The following is a 22,894-nucleotide window of genomic DNA, read 5'->3' on the forward strand; positions in this document are numbered from 1 at the left end:
TTCTATCTTTAACCGTTAAATCTAAAACTGATTAGATAAACTCTAAAACAATTGGGAAAGCTGGATAATTTCTCAGAGACTCTAAAGAAATTACTTGGAATCGGGAACAAAAAAAATGCTGGTAAAACTAAAACTAATATTTCAGGATCCTCAGAATTTGCGGGAGACCTTCATCGCTACATAATTCTGCTTGTTAGAGTTGTCCCCCTTCCTCCTCCTCCTCCTCCTCACCCCCAACTCCAACGTCTACTTCTTGTAAGTTGTGAGGTACTAGGTTCCAGCGGAATGAACGTTCTTTCTAACCACTCCGGATTAAAGCGAAAGGAGTAAGGCTTCTGCCTGTCTTTCTGTCTCGCGACAGACGGGTATGAAGACGAATTCGCCGCAAGTTACAATCTAGAAAACGCTCTCAAACATTATTACACTTTTTTCTTGAAGGTAATGAAACCACTGAGGAACCAAACGCTGGCGAAGGCGTGACTCACGCAAACGACGAAACCGACAAGGACGAAATAAATCACGAAAAGCGCAAGTCAAGAGCTAAAAGTGTCACGCTTAAAGATGAAGCCATTACTCGCAGTTATTCAGGTATGTTGTGTTACGGCCGTGAGCGGGTGATTTTTGCTTGCCAAACGCAAGTGAAGCGATTTTAAATGAAAAGTCATTGGAAGCTAGGGGAGGGATGGAGGCGGCAAGCATAATTTTCTTCCGAAAAAACCCCTAGCATAATCTTCTCAAAAGGAGCAGGTTCTGTAAAATTATACCAAATAATTGAACTGGAAGATCTGAAGTAATCGTAGAGCTTGAATGAACAATTAAAAGTAATCGTAGAGCTTGAATGTACAATTTGGAAGACATCAGCATTTTTGGGCCAAGAAAATTCTCGTCGCGACCAGCAAATTCAAATGTTCAATTTTAAGTTGACGAGTCCATTTGCCGTATTTGGTGATAGCGATATAATGAGTTGATAACCAATCAAAAAGCGAGAACACATGATACAATGACCGCAGTCGCTGAGTATTTTATCTTAACAGGTAGTCAAAGTAAGCTTTGTTAAGCTGTAAAAAAAAGAGGAAAGATGCATGCAAGTAACGCAGGACTCATTTTCAATCTTTATTCTTAAGAACCCGTACTCAACGAGAATGTGAAAATCAGACCGGAAGAGACAGAGGAACCGGAACCGGAAGACGACTTATCAGATATCCCGGATAATGAACTCGGTGCCGTGGTGGAATTTGACGAGGACGAGCTTGATGAAGCTCAGACTGAGGCTGATGTCAAAAACATCACAACTAAGCATCAAATAACCATCGAGGAGCTAAAGAGAGAAGTACTGGGCTCGGTACGAACGCATTTCCTTTATAAGATCTTGCTTGCATCACTGTTTACACTTCGAATTTTCAAATTCATCCAAGTTAAAAACATAATTTGTAACTACAAGGAGCTTAAAAAAAAATAGTTTTAGTACAAAGTTGAAAAGAAACGGGGTGATTGTTGGGGATGAGGGACGGGGGGGGGGAGGGGTGATTAACCCGAGAACCCTAACATTTTTACCGTATTCAATATGTATCCCTCATACTACTATAGTTGCTATATGGCACAGATACTATTAATTTTATATCGTATAATTTATTTGTCCATACGTTTACGATAACGAGAAGATCAAACAACAACCAGGAAACAAAGATCGCCTTATTAGGCCTAAAAGTCAATTTATTAAAGCTTTACAGCATATGAATGTAACACGGCTTCTTAGTGTGTACTAACTTCAACACGATGAAACTGGGTTTCTGTGTTATCTGTTTCTCAGTTGCAAGGAATGGAACTTTTCAAGACGTTCCTCGAGGACACGTCGGGTAAACATCTGTTTAATTTCTGGCTGGACGCTGAGCGGTACAGAGATAGTCTAGAGTCTGAACCAGAGGATACGCTACGGGAACAAATGTCAAGACTGTTCAGGTAGGTAACAGTTATTGATAACATAGGGGTGGGGGAGGGGGGGGGGGTGACATTTCCCATATACAACTGAAGGAGTGCTCGTCGGACACCTTGAAAACGCCCCTAAAATCTACCAGGATCTCGTTTGGAGGGCGTGGCTCAAATTCATTTTCACCCCTGAGAGGTACCAATTCTGAAACAGCACATCTTCCAAACTAAATGTTTATCTTTTATTGCTGAGTTGAATCATGAATGAGGCCTAAATAGAATTGATATCAGTTGACTGACAAATAATTTCGGGGACACTTTTAGCTTGATATACCGCGATAATTCTAACAGCGGTCATTTTAGTTACAGCAATCCACAAATTTTAACCCTAAAAGGTACGCTGAGCACCTCCGTCAATTTTACATGGGAGACCCTCTCCCCGATTCGAATTCAGTTACAACGCTTTTCCTGGATTAAACATAGTTAACGATTGCGAAATACTCCGTATAAAGAGCGAGCAGCTTTTGATGGTTCAGTCATGAATCCGATAATTAACGTAAATACATTTTGTTTTGGACAGGGGAATCCAGGACAAGTACAAGAACTTCCTGACAGTTGACGCAAAGGTAAACCGCTTATCTTTTGTTGTTGTTGTTGCCACTGCTGCTACGGCTGTAATGGAAAGGTCTCACCATTGTCAATACCTTCTTTATACTTTTGTGCTATTAAGTAGGTATTTCTGGAGCTTCCATACTCATCACGAAGAGCCGCGTATTTTCAACGCATCTCTAAACCCCACTTTGGTACAGGTCTGTTTTAATTTCAGTATAAACGAGTAGCTTTAACAAAGTTTATCATGTTATTAAAGGAACAGATCGAAAGGGCACTATATCATGGGGGCCTGACACAGGACCTCTTTGCGAGAACGCAGTATGACATGCTCAGAAGATTACGTTCCTATTGGATCCCAAGATTCCTTGTTCACGTGGAAAGAAACAGCGACTTTGGGTAAGGCACTCAACTAAAAACAGACAAGATTAAGTTTATCAAGTTTCTTAATTTTATTACGCGTAAATTTTGTTCGCGTTGTTAAAATGCTTCGTTATATTCCTATAATAAGGTAGTTAAATGAACATCAAGAACGATCTAAAACCATACAATTCCTTTCTCTAACTAGTTTCAAAATTGTTAAAGACAAGGTAATTTGATTGATTTTTTTTTCAAACCTTTTTGATGGCAACTGTTTTCTTGGTGTCCTTTTACATCGCCCAGTTGTCCAGGATTAAAGTAAGTGTAGACTTTACGGGGAACTTTTCTGTTTCTATTTTTTTAACTTCAGTTGTTTTTCGAACAGTGTCAAACTCTAAAACTAACAAGAAGTTCGTTAGTTCGTTTGTCCGTCCGTCCATCCGTTCGTTCGTCCGTTCGTTCCCCTCTTCCTTCGCATTCTTTTTATTCGTTCGTCCCCTCTCGCCTTTGTTCATTTAATATGGCCCTTCGTTCGTTCTCCCACAATCTTAATTAACTTTACCTTTTTTGACGTTCTCTATCATTTTTCCACAGAGACCAGTATATGGGGTTCAATGACCTGAATCGTCCACCGTCAGGCTTAAGTTTCTTTCCCACGCTCTCGTTTGCTCATTCCTTGCCACCGCTGGGAGAATGGTGCCGAGAGGTTGTTCGATCACGGCAGTGGGACCGTGACATCATGGTGAAGGAGAATAGAAACAAGTCCGCGCGGAGAAGACTGAGTCGAATACCAGAAGTGTAAGTGTCAGCTATGAACAATATGTGACTTATTGACTTCATCAAAATTTCCCTTAAAAAAATCATATAAAATTTATAGAAAGCAATAAGCAGCTAATCTGTGGACTCAAATTAAGGGAAATTTGACTTGAAGAAATTGTTCCTTTTCGACTCAGTAGGCTCAGCTTTCCTTGATCTTTCTAATTCTGAAAGGCCTGTTGAGTGACGTTTAGTACCAGAAGTGCTTAAGGTGGTACAAACTGACATTATTTCGAGTGGTATTGTGCAATAAAATAACGGTTGTGTTGTGGGTATGTGGCGAGGCTGCGCTCTCTCTCACTCTTGCCAATCACCAAAGACACAGACAATTCAGTCAAGCAGTGGTTCTGGTTTTACTTCTGATTGGCTGAGAAAGTGGCAAAGGTTTAAACTTTTTCTGTAAACCAATCAATATGCGTAGTAATGCAAAACCAAAGCGAACGAGAATAACCTTCGACTCTCTAGTGAAAATCGTTGTAGCACTAGGTTTATTACTACTGAGCTACTTTGCTCTAGAACCGGACAGAAACTTAACTGAACAATTCAGCAAAATGGTGACATGGCTGTTTTCGTCTTTATTTATATTAACCGAATTCATAAATACAAGTTTTTATCTCTTTTTTTTCTTCGTAGGAATGAGGAGCAATTTACTTCAGCTCTTCGTGGCGAAAAAGAGGCTGGCTGTCCTTTCAAATGCTACCTAGAAAAGTAAGAGCTAGTAAGACCTTAAAATCTGAGTAACATTCTTAATGGGATGATATGTTTTCTTATAACAACACAGTTAAAACTTTTAGATGGTCCACTGGAGTCCCGATTTCTCCAACCCTTGAATTCTCGAACCTCCGGATGACTTAAACCTAAAGCCATTTTCCTTGATATGCTTCAGTCAGTCGAACACTACAATTCCCACCCCACCCCACCCCCCGATTTCTCGAAGTAATTTCCGTTTTCTTGGAGGTTCGAGAAATCAAGATTCCTCTGTATGTGCAACTGTATAGGTCTTAATTTATAACTAAACGTTTCTTATTTCGCTCTAAATCTGCAGTAATTCCATGGACGACATGTCTTTGCTGTCCTCACTTCTCTTCTGGTTGGATGTGACCGATTTCAACGCTGCAGAGAAGAGGTCTGGTGACCGGTACCTCAGACTGGTCAATGCTTGGGCGATATTTAACAAGTACCTCGCTAACGGTAAATGGAGAATTAGCTTAAGTTTGGTTCTGTTTATTAGTTCGTTTATTTGATTGTTTTGTTTTATTTTTGTTGTTAAGCTGCTTTTATACCTGCGCTGTTCAAAGAATGAATCTTCATAAGTGATTAGTCGTTTTGTAGACCGGTTTTGCCGCGGGATTTCGTCTCCGACTATGTAAATGAAAAATTCATCAAGTTAAAACGAATCATAACCGTGAAGGAGGTTTGGATACCAAGTCTTAATAAGTATAGATTTTTACGATTTTATTTCTCCGTTTACTCCGTAGCCTTTGTTTCGATTGAGAAGATATATATTAAATACTCGAGACATTTTCTCATCGGCTATCCAAACACCTCGAATTTCGTCAAAAATACTCCGCTGCTCTTTGTATTTTCAACTCTTTTCTCGATGTTTGATATATTCTCGAGATCAATCTATTTAGCTGAAAAACGTAGTTGGCACACTTAACCCTTAATATGCTGAAACTTCTCCAAAAAAACAGGGGGTTTTTTTAACCGTTAATCGATTTTCTTGGCTCTACGGTGCTAAATTTCTCTAAACTTTGCTAGAAATGCACTTTCTGACACTGCAGTAGGTTTTTGATGCAATTTCCATGTAAAAATGTACAACATTTTACTTGGCGCATTTTTTTTTTTTTTTTGCTGAACCGTTCCGATTTTTTTTCCTTGCTCCTTTCCTTTTCGTTTTACTCTACTTTCTTATTCTCTCTATCTTTTACTCTGTGCACCCCTTCTACTGGCCTGAATAGTTTTGATCTTAATCAATGGAAAACCCTGGAAAGGAGACCATGATCAAGTACGGGTATATTGGCCTGTTTTAGCACCAATTTACACCAAAAACTGATCACGTTTTTTTTCGATTAGCTCTGTCAGAATGCAGTCAATAGTCAAGACGGACACTCCTGTGTAAAGATCTATCCAAACTCTATAAGTTGCACGTCACAAACATCTGCTGACGTGTAAATTGGTGACATCATAAGTGGTTGAATGGCCTTTCCTCCAAATCCCGGAATAATCCGGACTTAGCATATTAAGGGTTAAAATTAAAGGGTGCTTCCTTCTTTTCTCTTGAACTTCATCAATATCTGTCGTAGCATTGACAACTCACAGAAAACGGCCCTAAATTGGTGAAATTTCTCTGATATCTAGATTCTGGCATGAGTATTGGACTTCCTCAAGGAGAGAGACAGAGACTAGAGCGCATACTCCACTCCACCAACGATTTACCGCTGGCCTTTTTCAGGCCGGCTCAGGTAAGTAGACGTTAACGTTTGAATGGTTGCTTTGTCTGTATCCGTAATCGACGCCTGTTGGTGTTATTCACCCTCATGAATCCTTGAAATGTCGACCTTTTCTGTCACGGGACATTTTGCTGAAATGTGGTTTAAGGTGCGTACTAAGATAAACCAAGCATTTATTGTGAATTTCATCTCCAAAAATATTCAAGAAGAATTTTCCTCAGATAATGATCTCTCTGAAGTCCCGGGAAAACCTTGTTGCAACTCAGAGTTTATGTTAAAAAAAATCTCTCCCTAGGTTGTGAAACGTTTTCTAAACTTGCAAAAAAATCGTTATCCAACGACAAGGAACAATTCCTATTTGCAACGTGATTTAATTAGACGCGAAATTCATGCGAAAGCCATTTCGTTGATAAGGCATTTCGAAAAATGCAACCCCGAGCTTTGGAAGCTTCTTCAATCCTTTCCTCTGCCTGCAGAGTTACATAAGTCAAAAGGTTTTTGTTTTACTTATTTCTAACGTTGCCCCTCACTTTTAACAGGACCATGCTATCAAACGACTCGAGCCTAGCTGGGAAGCCTTCAAGCAATACGAAGAGGAAACATTTCTAAAGTATGTTTTATTCCCTAACTTCTCCTAACCTTTTTATAACAAACTTAGTAAGGCAAGTCATGAGAAATAACCACCAGATCATCTTAAAAAAAGAGATTCTTTAGCGAGAGGAATTTTAGAAAAGGAAAAGAAAACAGATAAAAGAATTATTTTTTACCCTTGGCGTAAAAGCATACTTTGGGATTTAGGAATACATCATAATCTGTTGTATTCTGTAACAAAATTTGTACACCGTATTCCATTTTACATTTATTTAAAATAAAAGTTCAAGCTTTAAAAGCTGTCATCACTTGTTATAACCTCTAGACTCCATTTTTCAAATCTTTTGTTTATAAATTTGAATAAAGATGTGCTCTGGGAATGTAACTGGATTAAAAATCGAAAGTCGTACTCGTAGTCCGATCTGAAGGTCCCAATTATTATATGAAGACTGTTACAGTATTAAATGAGAAGTATTTACACTCTTAACCTTTCTCATTCTCGTCCCCATAGCCCTTTCGTTTCTCTTAGCCAACTTGGCACGAGAAAACGGAGGGCTCTGGGGACACATGATTTTTGAATTAATTCGAATTTTTTTTGATTGGCTGTTTGGAACAAAGAATTCCCTAAACGGAAGTCGAAATCGTAAGGGCTCTCTCATACATTCTTTTGAAACGTCGTGACTGCATACATGAAGACCGGAAGTCCTAGAATATAGGACTGGAAATCCTGTGTCCCCAGAGCCCTTCGTTTCCTCGTGCCAAGGCTCAGCCGGCTAAGAGAAACGAAAGGGCTATGGGGACGAGAATGAACCTTTCTGGGTCCTTCTTTTTCCAGGCCTTTTAAAACATCTTTCGACCGCGCGTCTATGATATCAAGTGAGAAGGCTGAAGACAAGAGTCGTTATTTCTCGCCTTCTTCGGGGCGCTGGGTGAAAAGGTAAGCCAAGTGAACTTTTTTTAAGGGTGCACTGTGCGTCAAAACAGTGCTAAAATTTATATGACTAGTTATCTTTGCACAAACACGAAATGTGTCTAGAACACCAACATGAAGATATCAAGTGAGCTGTTGAAAGGAAACCAAATTTTGATTAGTTTTCAGCGATTTTTCCAAAACACAAGGGCCGAATTTGAAAGTCTGCCGGACGTTAACGTTTTTAAATCTAGATCACGTGTTTCTTATAATAACACCCCTTTGAGCGCTAGTATAGTAAGTTTTAACAAAACAGGGCCATTATTTTAGGTTTCCATTTATTCTCCTTTACACTGTACAGTCTTGGCAAAAATGCAGCACCCCCCCCCTTTTTTCCAGGCAGTGTTTATGTATTTATTATTATTCCACTACTACTAACCGACAAACCAGTAATATAGCACAATTATTGTCGCATTCTCTGCCATATAATTCTCAATGAGGGGTGGTCGAGTTAACTATCGCTCAAAGAAAACGAGAGGGAGTGGATTGAGAAGTTTTGTGCCCAGGTAATGACTAACGAAAGACACTACACAAATCTCTATGTACCTACGTCATCCGGCAGTATATATGGAATTTTTCAAGTCGAAAACACATGATCAGACGCCTCTTGAGCGGGGATACAATTGAACGCGCAAAGCAAAACGTCCATTTGCTCCGGCTAACTTAAAAACAATGCAATGCCCAATTTATCACAATAGGCGATTTGCATGATGACATCATTTGACTACAACTACCAGAATCCTTCGTTTTTTCTTTTTATCATTCTAATTAGAGCAATTGTTTTTCAAACCCCACTGCGGATTCAAAATTTGAATAATAAAAGAAAAGCGAAATGAATTCTGGTAGTTGTAGTCAAATGACGACATCGTGCAAATGTGCTATTTATCACAATGTTTTCTAGACACCCTGGTTCCACGCCTTCCCAGAGGCAGAGGCGACTGTATACATCATTAACAATGGCTGAGGAAATCGACGCCAGCCGCTCGTCGCCTCGAACTGAATCACCAACAAGACCTGTCCTCCCAGCACCGACTAAGGTACACGACTCTCCCACGTCAAGTACAACTTGGCCGCCAGTTTTGTTAGAAAACGTAGAAAAAAAATCCAGGAAACTCAAAGTTTAAATCGCATCTTTTGATTCACTTTAAAAAGTCGTATTTTTTCGGTTTTGAAGTAGAATCGTAACATGTTCTTTCAGATGCAGTCCATAAACCATCCATATTGTTATAAGTTATTTTTGGTGCAAAATTTGTGGCGTAATTTTTCCCTCCGTGCGCGAGAATTCAAGGTGACGTATAACGTCAGGGATTTTAAATGATGAGTTTTCCTTTTAAAATTCAGTTGTTGTCGGAGGCAAAATTGCTAGATTCTAACAGAAACTTGTTGTGTAAGTGTTCTAATTTACACGAGGTATTTTTTTGCATAGCTTGAGGAAAACTAAAGATACGTTTTCGTTGGGTGCTTTCTTAGTGTCACGGGTGTTAAGATAGATTAAGAGTGCAACGAGAAAGGTGTTTACCCAAGCTGCTTAATTTTCCGCACTGCAATTCAGTTCTACCTGAAAGGGCACTGGACTTTTAAGCCTGAATATTCTAGTGAATTGTATTCAAGATTGTGCAGCGGCCCCTACTCACGCTGAAATTCGAACGATTTTACAGTCTAACCTTTCTTATATTTTAAATAACTGTGTCATTCAATCGTAGGCTAAAAAGACGAAAGCAAAACCAAAAAAGAAAGCCAAACCATCCAAGAATGTTTCCTTTGACGCCAAGAAAAAGAAGGCGGCCGATTCCGATGACGAAGGGTCGGATAGTGAAAAGAAGAAACAGGGTGAACCTGCTAAAGCTACTGTTCCGGATTTTGTGGACGTGGTAGAGAATAAAGGGTAAGAACGATGAGTAGCTTGGCTTGTAACGAGTATGAAAAACTCCACGAATTTCTTTCACTCCTCAAGGGGTACTGAAATTAAAAAACTAAACAATATCTCAAATTCCATTTTGTCAAACAGCAGATAATAACAACACTACTTGAAAGTAATGCTCAATAGCTTTCATTTGAATGGTCACAAGCTAGGGTTTCATCTACAAAATTAAGATTGAGAATCACCATTTACGGCATCATAAACAAGACCACATGAAAGTACTGCTCAATAGCTTTCATTTGAATGGTCACACACTAGGGTTTCATCCACAGACTTAAAAGTTAGAACCACCTTGTGCGGCATAATAAACAGTACCACATGGAAGTACTGCTCAACAGCTTTCATTTGAATGGTCACACACTAGGGTTTTATCCACAGACTAAAAGTGAGAACCACCTTGTACAGCATAATACACAGTACCACATGAAAGTACTGCTCAACAGTTTTCATATCAATGGTCACACACAAGAGAATTTTCTTGTCACACACGCAGGTTTTATCCGAAACTTTAAAGTTAGAACCACTTTGTTTAGTAATGATTTTGACCTTGTGACTGAAAAGATTACAATTTGCTAATACAGAGAATATTATTGTTTGTTTTATGGGTATATTTAATATTCGTTTTTTTGCCAGGACCATGTCAGCCTTCAAACAATATGTTCAAAACATGGAGGGAAGGCAGTCGTTGAACCAACTGTTGATGTATTTGGAGATCGAACAATACAACGCTATTTTACCAGCGAAAAAGATGCAGAAAACACAACAAGCTACGCACATTTACAAGTAAGGAGTTTTGGACGTTTCTGGGCGGCCAAGTTTATTTTAATTTTTAGCATCCATGCAAACAGGCTGGCATGTGAGACATGGAGAAAAAATATGGGGGAACGGAGCGAGCAGAGCGCGATCTGGGCAAGAAGAACTAGAACGGGCTCGTCTTTCCGACAGTTTTCAGCTCGCTCCTTTCGCTGACTTCGTAGCACTATACCAAGACTGCTAGACGGTTCACAGCCTCTCTATTTTTCAACGCAAAAAACGCGAGAGAATCGGCGAGCGCGAAGCACGGGGAGTGTGGATAGGGAGCGAGCGAAGCGCATCCCGTTTTGCGCTGGCGTCCGTTTACTCGCTGCTCTTTCCTGTGTTCAACGATCGAAGAAAAAATACGAAAAAATAGAGGGCTGTGAACAGTCTGCCAGACTGAGGGTGTCTCTCTTTTGCTCTTAAGGGACGAACGCAGAAGCAAGCTAGTGCCATATACGAGCGGTGAAGCCACGAGTTGCAAGTAGCGTGGGTGCCGGGCGCGGGTGCTCGCTCGTATTCGCGTTCGTCCCTAATGTAATGTAATTCAAATTTTGATTTTTTTGTCTTTCCTTGCAGAACTTACTTCGACCACACATCTAGAAGGTAACTACTGGTATTTATTTTTATCTATTTTCCTGATAATTACATTTATCTTTTGCACGGGTACAGTTAAATACTCAAACATTGTTTTATATTGTGTGAAAAAGGGTATACACCTTTTTCCAATATGGCGGAAAATACATTATTCTTTTGTTTTCATGATAATTGGCCTTCGTGGCCTCGATCGCATCTTCAGAAGTCAAAAGAATTTTTGGATTAAAACGAGGCCATGAAGGCCAATTGACATGAAGACAAAAGAATACAGGTTTCTTCGGCCATTTTGGAAAGAGGTGTATTTCTGATGCTCAATTTATATGTGCTATATTTTTATGCGTACATGTAGGTCGGTAGGTCTTCCCCAATCTCTACTCAGCCAAGTCGAAGGAGAGAGACCCACATCTCCAGTCTTCACTGAGGCCCAACAATTTGTTCTAAGCGATGTCCAGACATACTTCAAGAGTTTTTTCAAGGTAACATATTTCAATAATTTTTTGTCATGATGCTTGAAGGTGTTTTTCATGATGAAATTTTGCTTCGTACTCGATGACATTCTCGACGCCAGAGCTCTTGTCTTTTGAACGTGACTGACGGCGACAGCCATGCGCAAAAGAGAAGTGCTCTGGGGTCGAGAATGACTCAATGAGTTATGATTCGTTTGACCAATCACAATCTGTGGTATTCGTTTAAGCATGCGCAAGACGCCGCTGGACGGCGCGAGGGAACACCGAACACTCCAGGAAGTTTTAACAAAGGAGACACGTTTGACAGCTCACAGAGTTTCCTGCAGTTATACAGAAGAAGAGCGAGGAAAACTAAGGTAAGTTTAACAGCCGAAGAGTGATACCTTATTCTTACTAATTTTCGCGCGTACTATTTTCTTAAAATTTAAATGTTTGGAACTGCCACTATCGACCTTTGAAAAATCTTTCCGTCTTGTTTTCGACTGGCACCCTTTCAGCTCTGATTGTTTTCTTTACCTAGTAAATTGGCCAAAACCTCTTTAGTACAATCACCAAAGTTTCCGTTTGCAGGCTTCTTGTAGTTACATTGAACGACATCTTTGTATATTTTCAGTAGTTCCTTACTCCTTGACGATTGAGCAATAAAACACTGACAAAATCGCAAAATTTCATACACTTTGGCTTTAATTTTTCTAGCAATCGCAAAATTCGCCTTCCAAAATTTCGCGGAATCAAAAGAACGCGCGAAAATTAGTAAGATTAATGTAACTTTGAATTTCCTTTGTCACGCTTCAATTTAGGTCGTCACGGAAAGTTATTTTCTTCGGATAACGGCCGGCAGCAAACGAAACAACAGAGAGACTAAATTTTCAGCTGTTTCTTGTTATTTTTTATATATTTTTTTCATTCTTTCAGAGCACTGGGCGATCAGCTCCCACGAAAGATGACAAAGACAACTTCAAGAAAGTTCTTCTGCAGTCGATGCACGGACGGCTTTCTATTAAAATGGAATATTTCAGGCGGTATTTGCAAACGCACGGCGAACCCGATGGATTTCCTCGCCTGGAGAACGATCTCATCTTCTATTTGGAAGTTCAGAAGTTTAAGGTAAGGAACACTGTAGTGTTAGTATGAGAACAGCCCTCCCCCCCGCCTCCCTCCCTCCCTCCCTCCCTCCCTCCCTCCCTCCCTCCCTCCCTCTCCTTCCTTCCTCTCTCGCCATCCCTCGTGCCCTTCCTCCGTCCCTTCCTCCCTCCTTCCTTCCTTCCCTCCATCCTTAGCACCCTCCCTCTCTTTTTTCCTCTCACCCTCCCCTTTCCTTCCTTCGTTGCTTCCTCCCCTCCGTTCCTCCTCCCTCCCTCCCTCTCTGGCTCCCTCCCTCCCAAATAAAGCATTATAAAATTTGTGATGTCCCGGATGAACTTGTCTCTAAGTTGCTACAAAACGAATATTTTTATGGTTTTTTTTAAATCATCAAACCAAAAAAAGAATTTAGAACTTATTAGCTACGAAGTCAAAGCGAATGATATTGATGATAGAACCAATCTACTTTGCTTCATGTTTAATTTTAAGGCTGCTATATTCAGTCATTCCTAAATACCCAGTAATTTTCCAGATACTATTTCTGCAATAACTCGGTTATGAAAAACGCTACAAAGCCATAATTTGGGCGAAATGTTTGCGAAAACCACGAATAGTTGAAACATTTTTTCTTTTGGTTATTCGCAATATACATGTAGTTCCTTCATTACAGTAATTCCTTTCGATGCCTCTTATAAGTCCTACAATAGAATCCAAATTTCTTGGATCCTCTAATTCTCGAAACTCGATCCGATTTCTCGAATCAATATTCGTTTCCTTTCGATAGTACTTTGTAATTTTAGAGCAGTTTTCAATTGAGTGTCGTAAAACCAAAACCAAAGTAATTACTCTGGCCAATCACAAAGGACACAGACAATCCAGTGAACCAATCAAAACTCGAAGCAAATACATGTAGCCGGCACGAAGCGCGGGAAACCGTGCGCGAGCGTGTCACGATTGGTTTTGGTTTTAGTTCTGATTGGCTGAGAAAGTGGCGCGAGATTTTTAAGCCAATCACTAAGCGTAGTAATGCAAAACCAAAGCAAACGCAATTTACTTTCGACACTCAAGTGAAAACCGTTCTACCCCCAATTTCTCAAGCCTCCCTATTTCCCGGAGCAATTTTGGTTTCCTTTGGAGGTTCGAGAAGTCGAGATTCTACTGCATATACCACTTGATACTTAAGGTCATTGCCCTGTATTGCATTGCGCATCCTTACTGCGCAGAATTTTACACGTAATTAGCGCGCGCACATCAACAAAATGGCGGCTTTTTTCTATGCGGCTTAGTCCGCGAGAGAAGTAAATTGTCACTTTCTCCTAAACGAGCCTGGTGACCTATCAATTTTTTCTCATATTTTTGGTGTAGCGATCAAATTCTTTCTGTAAAATGAAAACAGATCAATTCATGTGTTTGAAAAATAAATTATCGCTAAAAAAGTGTACTTTGTTAGTACTCGCAGAGGAATTATAAAGGAATTATATGGAACATACATGGCCTTCCTGCTCCTAAACGAATCTGGTGACCCCCCTTTTTTATTTCAAAATTTAAGTTCCCTTGAAGTAATAAACCAGTAGGCGAAGTTTGGCTAAAAATCTATGTTCAGTTTTATTTCGGGGCAATGACCTTAAAATAGGATAGGATAGGATAAAAGTTTATTAAGACACGGTTGGGAAAGAAAGGATTTTGCCTAATTTTTTTTTTTTCTGTCTGCAGGAACTATTCAACTACATGGATGACGTAAGTTTGTGCCTAAAATTTGATATATATCTTTGTTTGGTTTCGCAAATATCAATTTACGTTCCTGCAATGAACACTTCTTGTTTTTCTTGTTTAGGTTTCTCTAAATCGAAAAGTAGAAGCAATCATTGAGTGTTTCTTGGACTCAGCCACCCCTCCCTGGCTACAGGTAAGAACCGGGGGAAGATCTCCGACCCAGATCCTCTCCGTAAGGAGGAAAACGGGGTTCACCTGTTTAGCCTACGAGCAGCCTCTCTATTCGGGGGCAACGTGAATCTCTGTTCGAGCGCCGAAAGCGCGATCCCGCGAGTGTTCGCGGGCGAGCGAAAAAGCTCGCCCAGCGGCTCACTTCGCTCGCCAAAACTTGCGCCTTCGGCGCTCGAAGAGAGATTCACGTTGCGTCCGAATAGAGAGCCTGCTCGCAGGCTATCACCTGTTTGGCATACCTTCCTCTCCTTCCCCCGCGCGCTGCATGACAATATTCGCGTCTGCGTCGCTTGAGGAAGATTATCCTTAAATTTTCTCGACTTCGCAGCGACCCTCAGCGGAAAGTTCTGATTGAAATCCCGCAAATATCGGACTCCGGTTGAATTACGCATACCTAGCATACTGGCAATTCAGGGGTGACGGGTAGACTTGCCAATCATTCTCTACTCCAGAGCTCTTCTCTTTTGCGCATGACTGAGGTGCCTTCATTATGCATATATGACGACAGATGTCTAAGCACTGGGGTTGAGAATTCGGGTAGCCTGCGTTGCAGCCGGACGTGTCACAAAATCCTCGGGGTTTACAGTCAACTCTTTTTTAACGGACACCTCTTTAAGACGGACACCTGGTGTTGGTCCCGTCCCTGCCGTTTTTCAGTCACTTCACTGTAACTAATCTCTTTACAACGCAGGCTAGAATTCGGGCAGATTGGAGCTGTTTTACGTGTCACGCTCTAACATTTTGCTCAAACCACGCGACGTCACGCAGAAACCCTTTACAGCCAACTCCCGCCTTGCGGACACCTCGCTATTACGAAGACTCCGTTATTACGGATGGGAGTTGAAGTCCCGGCGAATAAGTATTATTGAAAATAACTCGCGCTACTACGGACTTTCCCTATAACGGACACGAAATTGTGGCCCCGAAGGTGTCCGCTATAGTGGGAGTTAACTGTACCAGCCTGAATAAAGCGTGACTGTTTGATTGAATGCCCTCAGGAAAAAAGCCGCACTGCGGGGGACGACAAGGTCGCGCTGAAAGAGTTTAAACATCCATCATTGGCGTCCATGCATAATTTATGTGAACTTCCAGTGATCTATTTGCATATTTTATAGACATACATAAGCTTAGTTACAAAATAGTTTAGTCGAGAATACGTTTAAAGACATAATTACTATAATGGTACTTAGACTTTACGAGGAACATTAGGCAATTGCTTAAAACTTTAATAATTTTAATGTAGGCAATACAAAAATACACCTTGCACCTGCTAAAATAAAACACGCAACGAAGTAAATAAGTCTTTTCAGGTGATTAGAAATTCGCCGTTAATATGCATTCTTTTTTTAAATTTTCACACATCTGTCACTACTACGCCTGTAAATTTATCAATGGATTGTACAAAATGAAAGTTGTATAAAAAATAACATGTAACATAATACAAAAATAGCGATAGCGATTGCCCGCTTTCATAGATACATGCCAGTTTGCAAATTTCATCACCAAGATCTTTGACCGGACGTGTTAGTAAAGTTTGCAGATTAAACATTTCACAGGCCAAATAAAATCCCATTTTCTCCGACCACGCAAAGAGACGCGCGTAACAAACACCGCTCGCGCCTTATTTGCTCAACTCGGCTCAAAATGACGGCTGTTGTCTCGCGTGACAAGGCTTAACGAGACACATTGTTGCTCATGATGTTTCTTGGCTGAGCAAACTGGTAGGGCACAAAACAAATGTTTTCTTTCCGCCATGCTGCGCAAAACATTAATTGCAGAAGCAAAGTGTTTCTGAAAAAAAAAAAAATAGCAACATTTTTTTGCGTGCGTCGTCGTTCAACTCGATTACGAACACAGCCCTTCAACTCATTGCGTTTCTTTGATCTCCTCGCAACTTCGCAACGCATCTGTAAAAATATGTCCCGGTGGGTTGTCGTAGGGAATTTTCATAAAATCTCCATAAAACGACTTTAACATGTCCTCCCACTCTCGGGGCGCTGGCAAAGCGAAGCCATCAAAATCCACCTCTGTCAAAGGAAATATTTCGCTCGCTTTTCTCACCGTCGGGCCGTAAATAAATCTTCGCATGAACCAATTCGAGTTACTGTACAATTCGAGGAAATTTCCGTCGGAGTCGCTTTCTAGAACAAACATATCTATCTGCAAGCCGTCCATATGTTTACAACCTCCAGTTAAGCAGGTTTTATAGCAACTTTTCCGGTCGCGTAGTTTTCCAAGCATACCAGTTTGAAACGGAACTTGGTAATGTGCGTCTGTTTGTTCCGTTTGAAAGAAAATATCCTCGGGAAGCTCGCTCACGCCATATTTGATAAACTTTTCAAAGTCTGCTTTCGGAATGGATATGTCTACATCATTGTCGAACGGGTTGTGTCCATGGTGTCTGACCGCGCCGAGAAGAGACCCTCGGTATAACCAGTATCTAATACCGTGCTTCTTAGCAATGAGATCAAAAATTCTGATAAGCCTTGTAAGCACTAACTGTGATCGCCGAAGCAGTGTGGGTCCTTTCTGACGAATATCCGGACAGTTTATCTCGCCGGTTTCGTCACGATGACACGGAGCTATCGATTTGTAAGGAATCGGATGAAAGTCGATTTCTTGCACGGAAACTTTGTGCGACGCCATTAAAAGTGTTTTCATCGCAAACACCCATACTCCCAGCACAAAAAGAGCTGAAATGAATGTAGCGTTCCTTCTGCTGCGCTGCACTGACCGAAGGCCGGTCCATCGCCAAACCATGTTCATGATTTTGAATAGCTTTCATTAGCACACTCTTCCTGCCTTTCAGATCTGTCAAAAAGAATACTCTGACGTCATAAATGTCGATCAAACTGAAATGAATATCTTCAAATAAGGTTGCTTGCGTGACAAGTCCACGTAAAAGTTAAATAAAGTTGTCTCGTTTTAGGATTTTAAAATTGCAGCTAAAAATTGTCGTTAATTAAAGATCGTTTCATGTAACATCACCCTTAAGGTGGATTTCCACAAGAGAAAATAGTGTGATTTCCACTGACGCGTAATTTTTTACGCGCGTTTACGTTTAGAGACAATGTATGAACGACTTGCGTAAACATGTACCGTATTTACTCGAATAAGCGCCGCGGCGCTTATTAAATTTTTCGCTCCTCAAGTGCGGCGCTTATTCGAGGGCGGCGCTTATTCGAGGGCGGCGCTTATTTAAAATTTGGACGCCACAAAGAATTTAATATTTAACAGAAGTTAAAAATAGCGTCTTTTGATTGTCAGTATTTGTCTCTTGCTAAAGAGGGAAGTGGCGCTAGCTGTCCTGGCAAAGTTCGCGGCCTTCACAACATTTACAGAACTACGTATTATAAGAACGTTGGATAGAAAAACTAATGGGCGAGCGGTAAAACGTATCACTTTTAACTGCAAGACATCGCTTTTGGAAGAAATGTCCAAATTTTAGAGTTGCCTTGTTGTGCTGTTTTTAGTTGAACGCAATTCCTCGAATAAACGCCGCATCGGGACTGCGGCGCTTATTCGGGGGCGGCGCTTATTAACTTTTTTGTCCCAAATGCGGCGCTTATTTGAGGGCGGCGCTTATTCGGGGGCGGCGCTTATTCGAGTAAATACGGTACGCAAGTCGTTCATATATTGTCTCTAAATTTTTTCACGCACGTACAAAATAACGCGTCAGAATAACGCGTCAAATATACTGAAAATAAAATAGAGAAAATGTATGGACGGCTCCGGTGCGTCTGCCGAGAACTAAAAAATTCTTTCAGAGTCTTCAGATTTCGTCCGCATGGAAAGCGAATCCAGTGCTGTCGCTATGCGCTACACTCGATACTGGCCTACCGGGGCTTCGGTTTTCGATTTTTCTCGAGTTTTTTTGCGATAGAGCGATAGTTAGCGATCAAATGTATTACATAGTAACCTAAAAGTTAAAGTTATGGGTAAAATAAACAGTTCCTACCTTCACTTCACTCAATTCAAGATAACATGTATCGAAGAGCACCTGCTTTGAGGCTATAGGAAATTGCCGACAAATGAACATCTAATGCCCCGTCCACACTGACCCGGGTAAATTTAAAAACGGAGAATTTAATTTGAAAACAATACACATCATCGCACGCAGAGTAACAACGCATGCACAGAGCTATTGTTAAGCTAGTTAAACCTTTTGTTTTAACAGAAAACGCATGACTAATTATATTAGACGAGCGACTATTTGGAGAGCATTTATGAAAAGTACCGTTTTCGGTGACCGAAAACGCCGGTTCAGTGTGAATGGTTGGCCTAACCGGAGAAAAAAAGATGCGTTTTCAAATTTACCCGTGTGTGTCAGTGTGGACGGGGCCTAAAACTGTAGAACAATTTGTGAATCGTGTGTAATCGTGGCAAACTTTAACACCGCTAGGTGTGACAAGTTGATAGAATTCGTTGTTTAGCTGTTGAGTAATTTGCATTAGAAAGCCATGTGTTGAAATGTGCACCCGTCTGGAACAAAAGGCAACCTGCTGACGTGTAAATCTGTTTTAGGGCCGCTTCGCACTAGCGGACAAGTGTGAATTAGCCATGTTCGAAACGAGCAGGGTACTGGGTACAAATATTCAATATCGATTGAATTGAAAAATTGGGCCAGTCATCTGAAAGAGCATCCAAAAATTAGTAACTTAGTCACATTTGAGAGTTATTGGTTTAAACGCAAAGGCATGGTACTCTTTTAAAAAATTAGAGAGCTTTATTATAGTATGAGCTGTCCCTCCAATCCATACTAAGCTCTCTTATTTTAACGATTTCTAAAAGTGAACCATACCTATGCGTTTAAACCAATACCAATCAAATTTTGTAAATAAACTAATTTTTGGATGCTCTTTCAGGTGACAGCGTTCATTTTTCAATTCAATCGATATTGAATATTCGTACCCAGTCCCCTGCTCGTTTCGAACATGGCTAATTGTCCTGACATTTTTGACAAAAAATTGTCGCGATAAGTTGTCAGGGACATCTTGAAGGGACCAAAAAGTGAAAATATGAAAATTCCAAAACAATTCGCATTTGAAGTGCGCGTGTTCTCATGCAGTGGAAAAATGTCTCAGTCGCCTCAAGATAACTTTTTCTTTTCTCACCCTTATATTGGTACAGACCCTTCACATATACAGCTATTTCGAGAAAGGTTATCGGAAAAAAGCACAAAAGTGCAAGCGACAATATTCAGCAGCTCTCTACTTCTAGAGGTACTGCACGTGCTGAATACTAATAAGATGGCGACATGACAAACTCGAAGTTACATGTTTTCTTTCTCTTCAGACATGTGGAAACAAGGTACTTTTTAGCTACGCTGAATTTTAGAAGAATTTTCAAAACTCAAAGACATGCAACAGAAAAAGTAAAGCTACAGAAAAAGGCCTCCTGAAAGAAAAAAAAAATCTTTACGTGCAAAAATACAAACTTGTACATTTTCGCTCGGTCAGTATGCTGCTTAGAGGCAGGTTAACGGCCCCTTAGAAGTTTTGTCTGTTTGACAAAATTTGCCCTAGTCGAAACAAGTTGTTCGCACTTGTTTGCGATTGTTTTCATTAAAAATGACAAAATGTATCGCGCGTACAACGCGGACCAATCATAAGACAACTGCTTCTTTGTTGTTATGTATTGTTGGAAAAGTTTTTCGTCTCAAAAAACGTATTCGCATTTGTTTTCTCAACAACTTACACATTATAGATTATATCTTCCAATTGTTACAAAACCTGTCTCCAAGTGCGAATTGCCCCTTAAGGTCCAGTAATACGGGCAGCATTTTCCCTCAACTTGCCTCTCAACATTGCTGCATTGCAAGTTGTAAAGTGCTGTTGCGCGTATTACCTCCCGTGTTGTAAGTTGCGGCAATATATATTGCACGAAGTAGACACGAGTTCGACATTGTGTAACATGTTGCCGCAACTTGCAATACGGCTGGTAATACCTGCAGCAACACTTTACAACTTGCAATGCAACAGTGTCGGTGATATAAGTTAAAAGAAAAAAGGTTGCCATTATAACTGCGCCTTTTTTCATTTATCAATCATGTTCCAGTTTTTATAGCCTGAATTTCGGCCTTCTCCTCTGGTCGCTTAGGGATGGACAATTTTACTTTTGTTTGTTTTGTTTTGTTTTGTTTTTCTTTCCTTCGCTCGCCTTCGTCCCCCCTCGTTTTTTCCTCCCTCGCCCGCGTTTTTCGCTTTTTTCTTCAACTACTGAGAGCCTGGAAAAGGCTAATGCATTGCTAGTAAGCAAGTAAATATGAAAGAAGTGTTTCTTTTTTTTAATATTACCAAAAAATGCTTTTCTGAACTTCTAGATTTCAAAATATGACCCGCTAGCGGTTAGCGCCTTCGGTTGCCTCGAATATCCGAAAAGCCTGGCTATGTACGGGCCTGAAGCGTAGCCGTCTGTGTGTACCATATTTTCAAGCGTTCATTTTAAACTTGGCCTAATGGACCCGGCTTTTATTTGACTCTTGCAAAGTATTCGAGCCCGGCGTTTATTAAACAACGTGTTTCATACATCATTTTTGACAGACTTACATATTTTCAGTACAACTACAGCGTTTTATACCTCAGATGAATGCTTGAGGGAGTTATTTACAGCTCCACCTTGGAAACCCGGCGTTTATTTGATACTCGGCGTTTAATCGAGAAAATACGGTATTGGACAACCCTGATTTTGAAGTTGAAGTACACTCAAGGCGGGACGGAAAAAAAATGAACCCTCATTCTCTCTGCACCCCGTTCAAGGGACTGTGTCACGGATTTTACCAGATTTTTGAACCAGCAAAATTTATATTTGTGTCGCAGGAAACCTTAAAATAATAGTCCACTTTTATTAACAATTGAGCACTGAAACTGTTAACGAGCATCTTTGGCTACGGACGGCTCGGATGGAAACGGATTGCACTTTGAAAAGTTAGGCAAAAGTTTTCAAGTTGTTTCCGCGCGTCTTCGAAATATCGATATTTATAGCCGTAGCTTGGTTTATCTCCGCAAGTTAAGGTTATATATTCCTTTAGATGTTCAAATATAAAGTATATTTAGAATTAAGTTGCCTACCACTAATTTCAGAACGGTTAAGACTAAAAAACTGCCAAATCTCCGTGACATAGTCCCTATAATATTCTATCAATTTCTTGCGCGCATGCTTTCCTGTAGGTATTTTCAGTTCTAGTAATACATTTCTTACCTTTTAAAGTGATCCTTCGTCCTAAGTTTCTTTGCAAATGAAACGGTTTTATAAATAATTTTGCGTTATCCGTAAAGAGAAAAAAATTGCCAAGGAAACTCAGAAAACCTATTGAAAATCATGTGTGAGACTCTTGTGTATTTTTTAAAAGGATTGCATAAAAAAGTGTTTAAATAGGTAAACATTTAAGAATAAAAATTAGGGATAAGAGTTTTGCACAACGTTTCGATGTCGCCATGACATCATTTTCATGGCGACATCGAAACGTTGTGCAAACCTTTTATCGCACTATCCCCCACATAGATGGTTTTCGGCGATATCTTAAACTTGCATATGAAACAGAACAGATAACAAAAACCACTACTCTGAAGAAATGGGAACTTTTGAAAAATTTCATTTAAAAAGGTCAAATAACCAAAGAAAACTCTTGTATCCCCTGACATTCCACTTTCTACCCCCACTTGCCTTGGCAATGCCACCAACAGCCCTGCATTTTTAATTTCTGCCACCATATTGATTTCGTCCTCTTTTTCCTGCCCCTTTATCGTTTTTGTGCTTATTATTTTCCTATGGCTAAGTAGTGTAGAGCTTTGTAATACATCGTTTCGTTTTGTTTCTTTTCTTTATTACCTTGTAAATTTTTTCCTTCCTTGTGTGTATTGTATTGTTGTAAGCATTGTTGTAAGCATTAATAAAAAAAAAAAAATAATAATAATAATAAAAAAAACCTTTTATCGCTAATTTTTATTCTTAAATGTTTGCTCGAATTTAATGACATTTAAGGAAAAGCAAAATGGAATATATTTGTATGTTGTCGCTTAAAGTTTTAATGGCAGCGGTACACTCTTCTCAGTTGAACATGAAACCAACATTTCGGACCCGACGAAATATTTTTTTGTAAACAAGCAAATACCATCAAAACCCACGAGTAAGAACCTAATTTTTCCAGGTTAGCCTAAACTGGTTCTTACATGAATAAAGGGCAATTAACACAGTTTTACGCTATTTAGGTTCTTATGTATAGGTTCTTATTTTCTGAAGAAAAATTTACATTGTTGCTTATAGAATTTTTAGTGGTATTCGGCCTATTCCTTGAATAAACCTGGCATACCACATAAGTGTTTATGTAAAAATGAAGCACTAGTCATTCAGAATTACCTCT

The 22,894-nt window shown here is 40.0% G+C and overlaps 3 protein-coding genes across 3 annotated transcripts in view; 2 read left to right on the forward strand and 1 right to left on the reverse strand.

The window, feature by feature from the left end:
• Nucleotides 1-17,479, reverse strand: part of LOC144629976 (uncharacterized protein RP689-like) — a 137,665-nt gene extending 120,186 nt beyond the window's left edge. The window contains exon 1 of the mRNA XM_078488236.1: nt 16,382-17,479. Coding sequence (XP_078344362.1) covers nt 16,399-17,298 — 900 coding nt within the window. The 5' untranslated portion in view covers nt 17,299-17,479 and the 3' untranslated portion in view covers nt 16,382-16,398. The remainder of the gene's footprint in view (nt 1-16,381) is intronic.
• The window catches only part of LOC144629971 (BTB/POZ domain-containing protein 7-like), a 70,775-nt gene that overhangs the window by 30,590 nt on the left and 17,291 nt on the right, over nt 1-22,894 (forward strand). The gene's annotated exons all lie outside the window — the stretch shown is intronic.
• The window catches only part of LOC144629967 (uncharacterized), a 31,779-nt gene that overhangs the window by 5,026 nt on the left and 3,859 nt on the right, over nt 1-22,894 (forward strand). Inside the window, exons 5-24 of the mRNA XM_078488224.1 lie at nt 439-588; nt 1,125-1,342; nt 1,811-1,959; nt 2,507-2,552; nt 2,795-2,934; nt 3,490-3,693; nt 4,345-4,419; nt 4,757-4,902; nt 6,073-6,176; nt 6,704-6,774; nt 7,591-7,692; nt 8,627-8,762; nt 9,429-9,610; nt 10,280-10,429; nt 11,021-11,047; nt 11,388-11,514; nt 11,733-11,861; nt 12,421-12,612; nt 14,302-14,325; nt 14,423-14,494. Coding sequence (XP_078344350.1) covers nt 439-588; nt 1,125-1,342; nt 1,811-1,959; nt 2,507-2,552; nt 2,795-2,934; nt 3,490-3,693; nt 4,345-4,419; nt 4,757-4,902; nt 6,073-6,176; nt 6,704-6,774; nt 7,591-7,692; nt 8,627-8,762; nt 9,429-9,610; nt 10,280-10,429; nt 11,021-11,047; nt 11,388-11,514; nt 11,733-11,861; nt 12,421-12,612; nt 14,302-14,325; nt 14,423-14,494 — 2,444 coding nt within the window. The remainder of the gene's footprint in view (nt 1-438; nt 589-1,124; nt 1,343-1,810; nt 1,960-2,506; nt 2,553-2,794; nt 2,935-3,489; nt 3,694-4,344; nt 4,420-4,756; nt 4,903-6,072; nt 6,177-6,703; nt 6,775-7,590; nt 7,693-8,626; nt 8,763-9,428; nt 9,611-10,279; nt 10,430-11,020; nt 11,048-11,387; nt 11,515-11,732; nt 11,862-12,420; nt 12,613-14,301; nt 14,326-14,422; nt 14,495-22,894) is intronic.

The sequence above is a fragment of the Oculina patagonica genome, chromosome 11 (assembly GCF_052425735.1).
Source record: "Oculina patagonica isolate OP01 chromosome 11, crgOcupat, whole genome shotgun sequence".
In the NCBI taxonomy this organism is placed as follows: Eukaryota; Metazoa; Cnidaria; class Anthozoa; order Scleractinia; family Oculinidae; genus Oculina; species Oculina patagonica.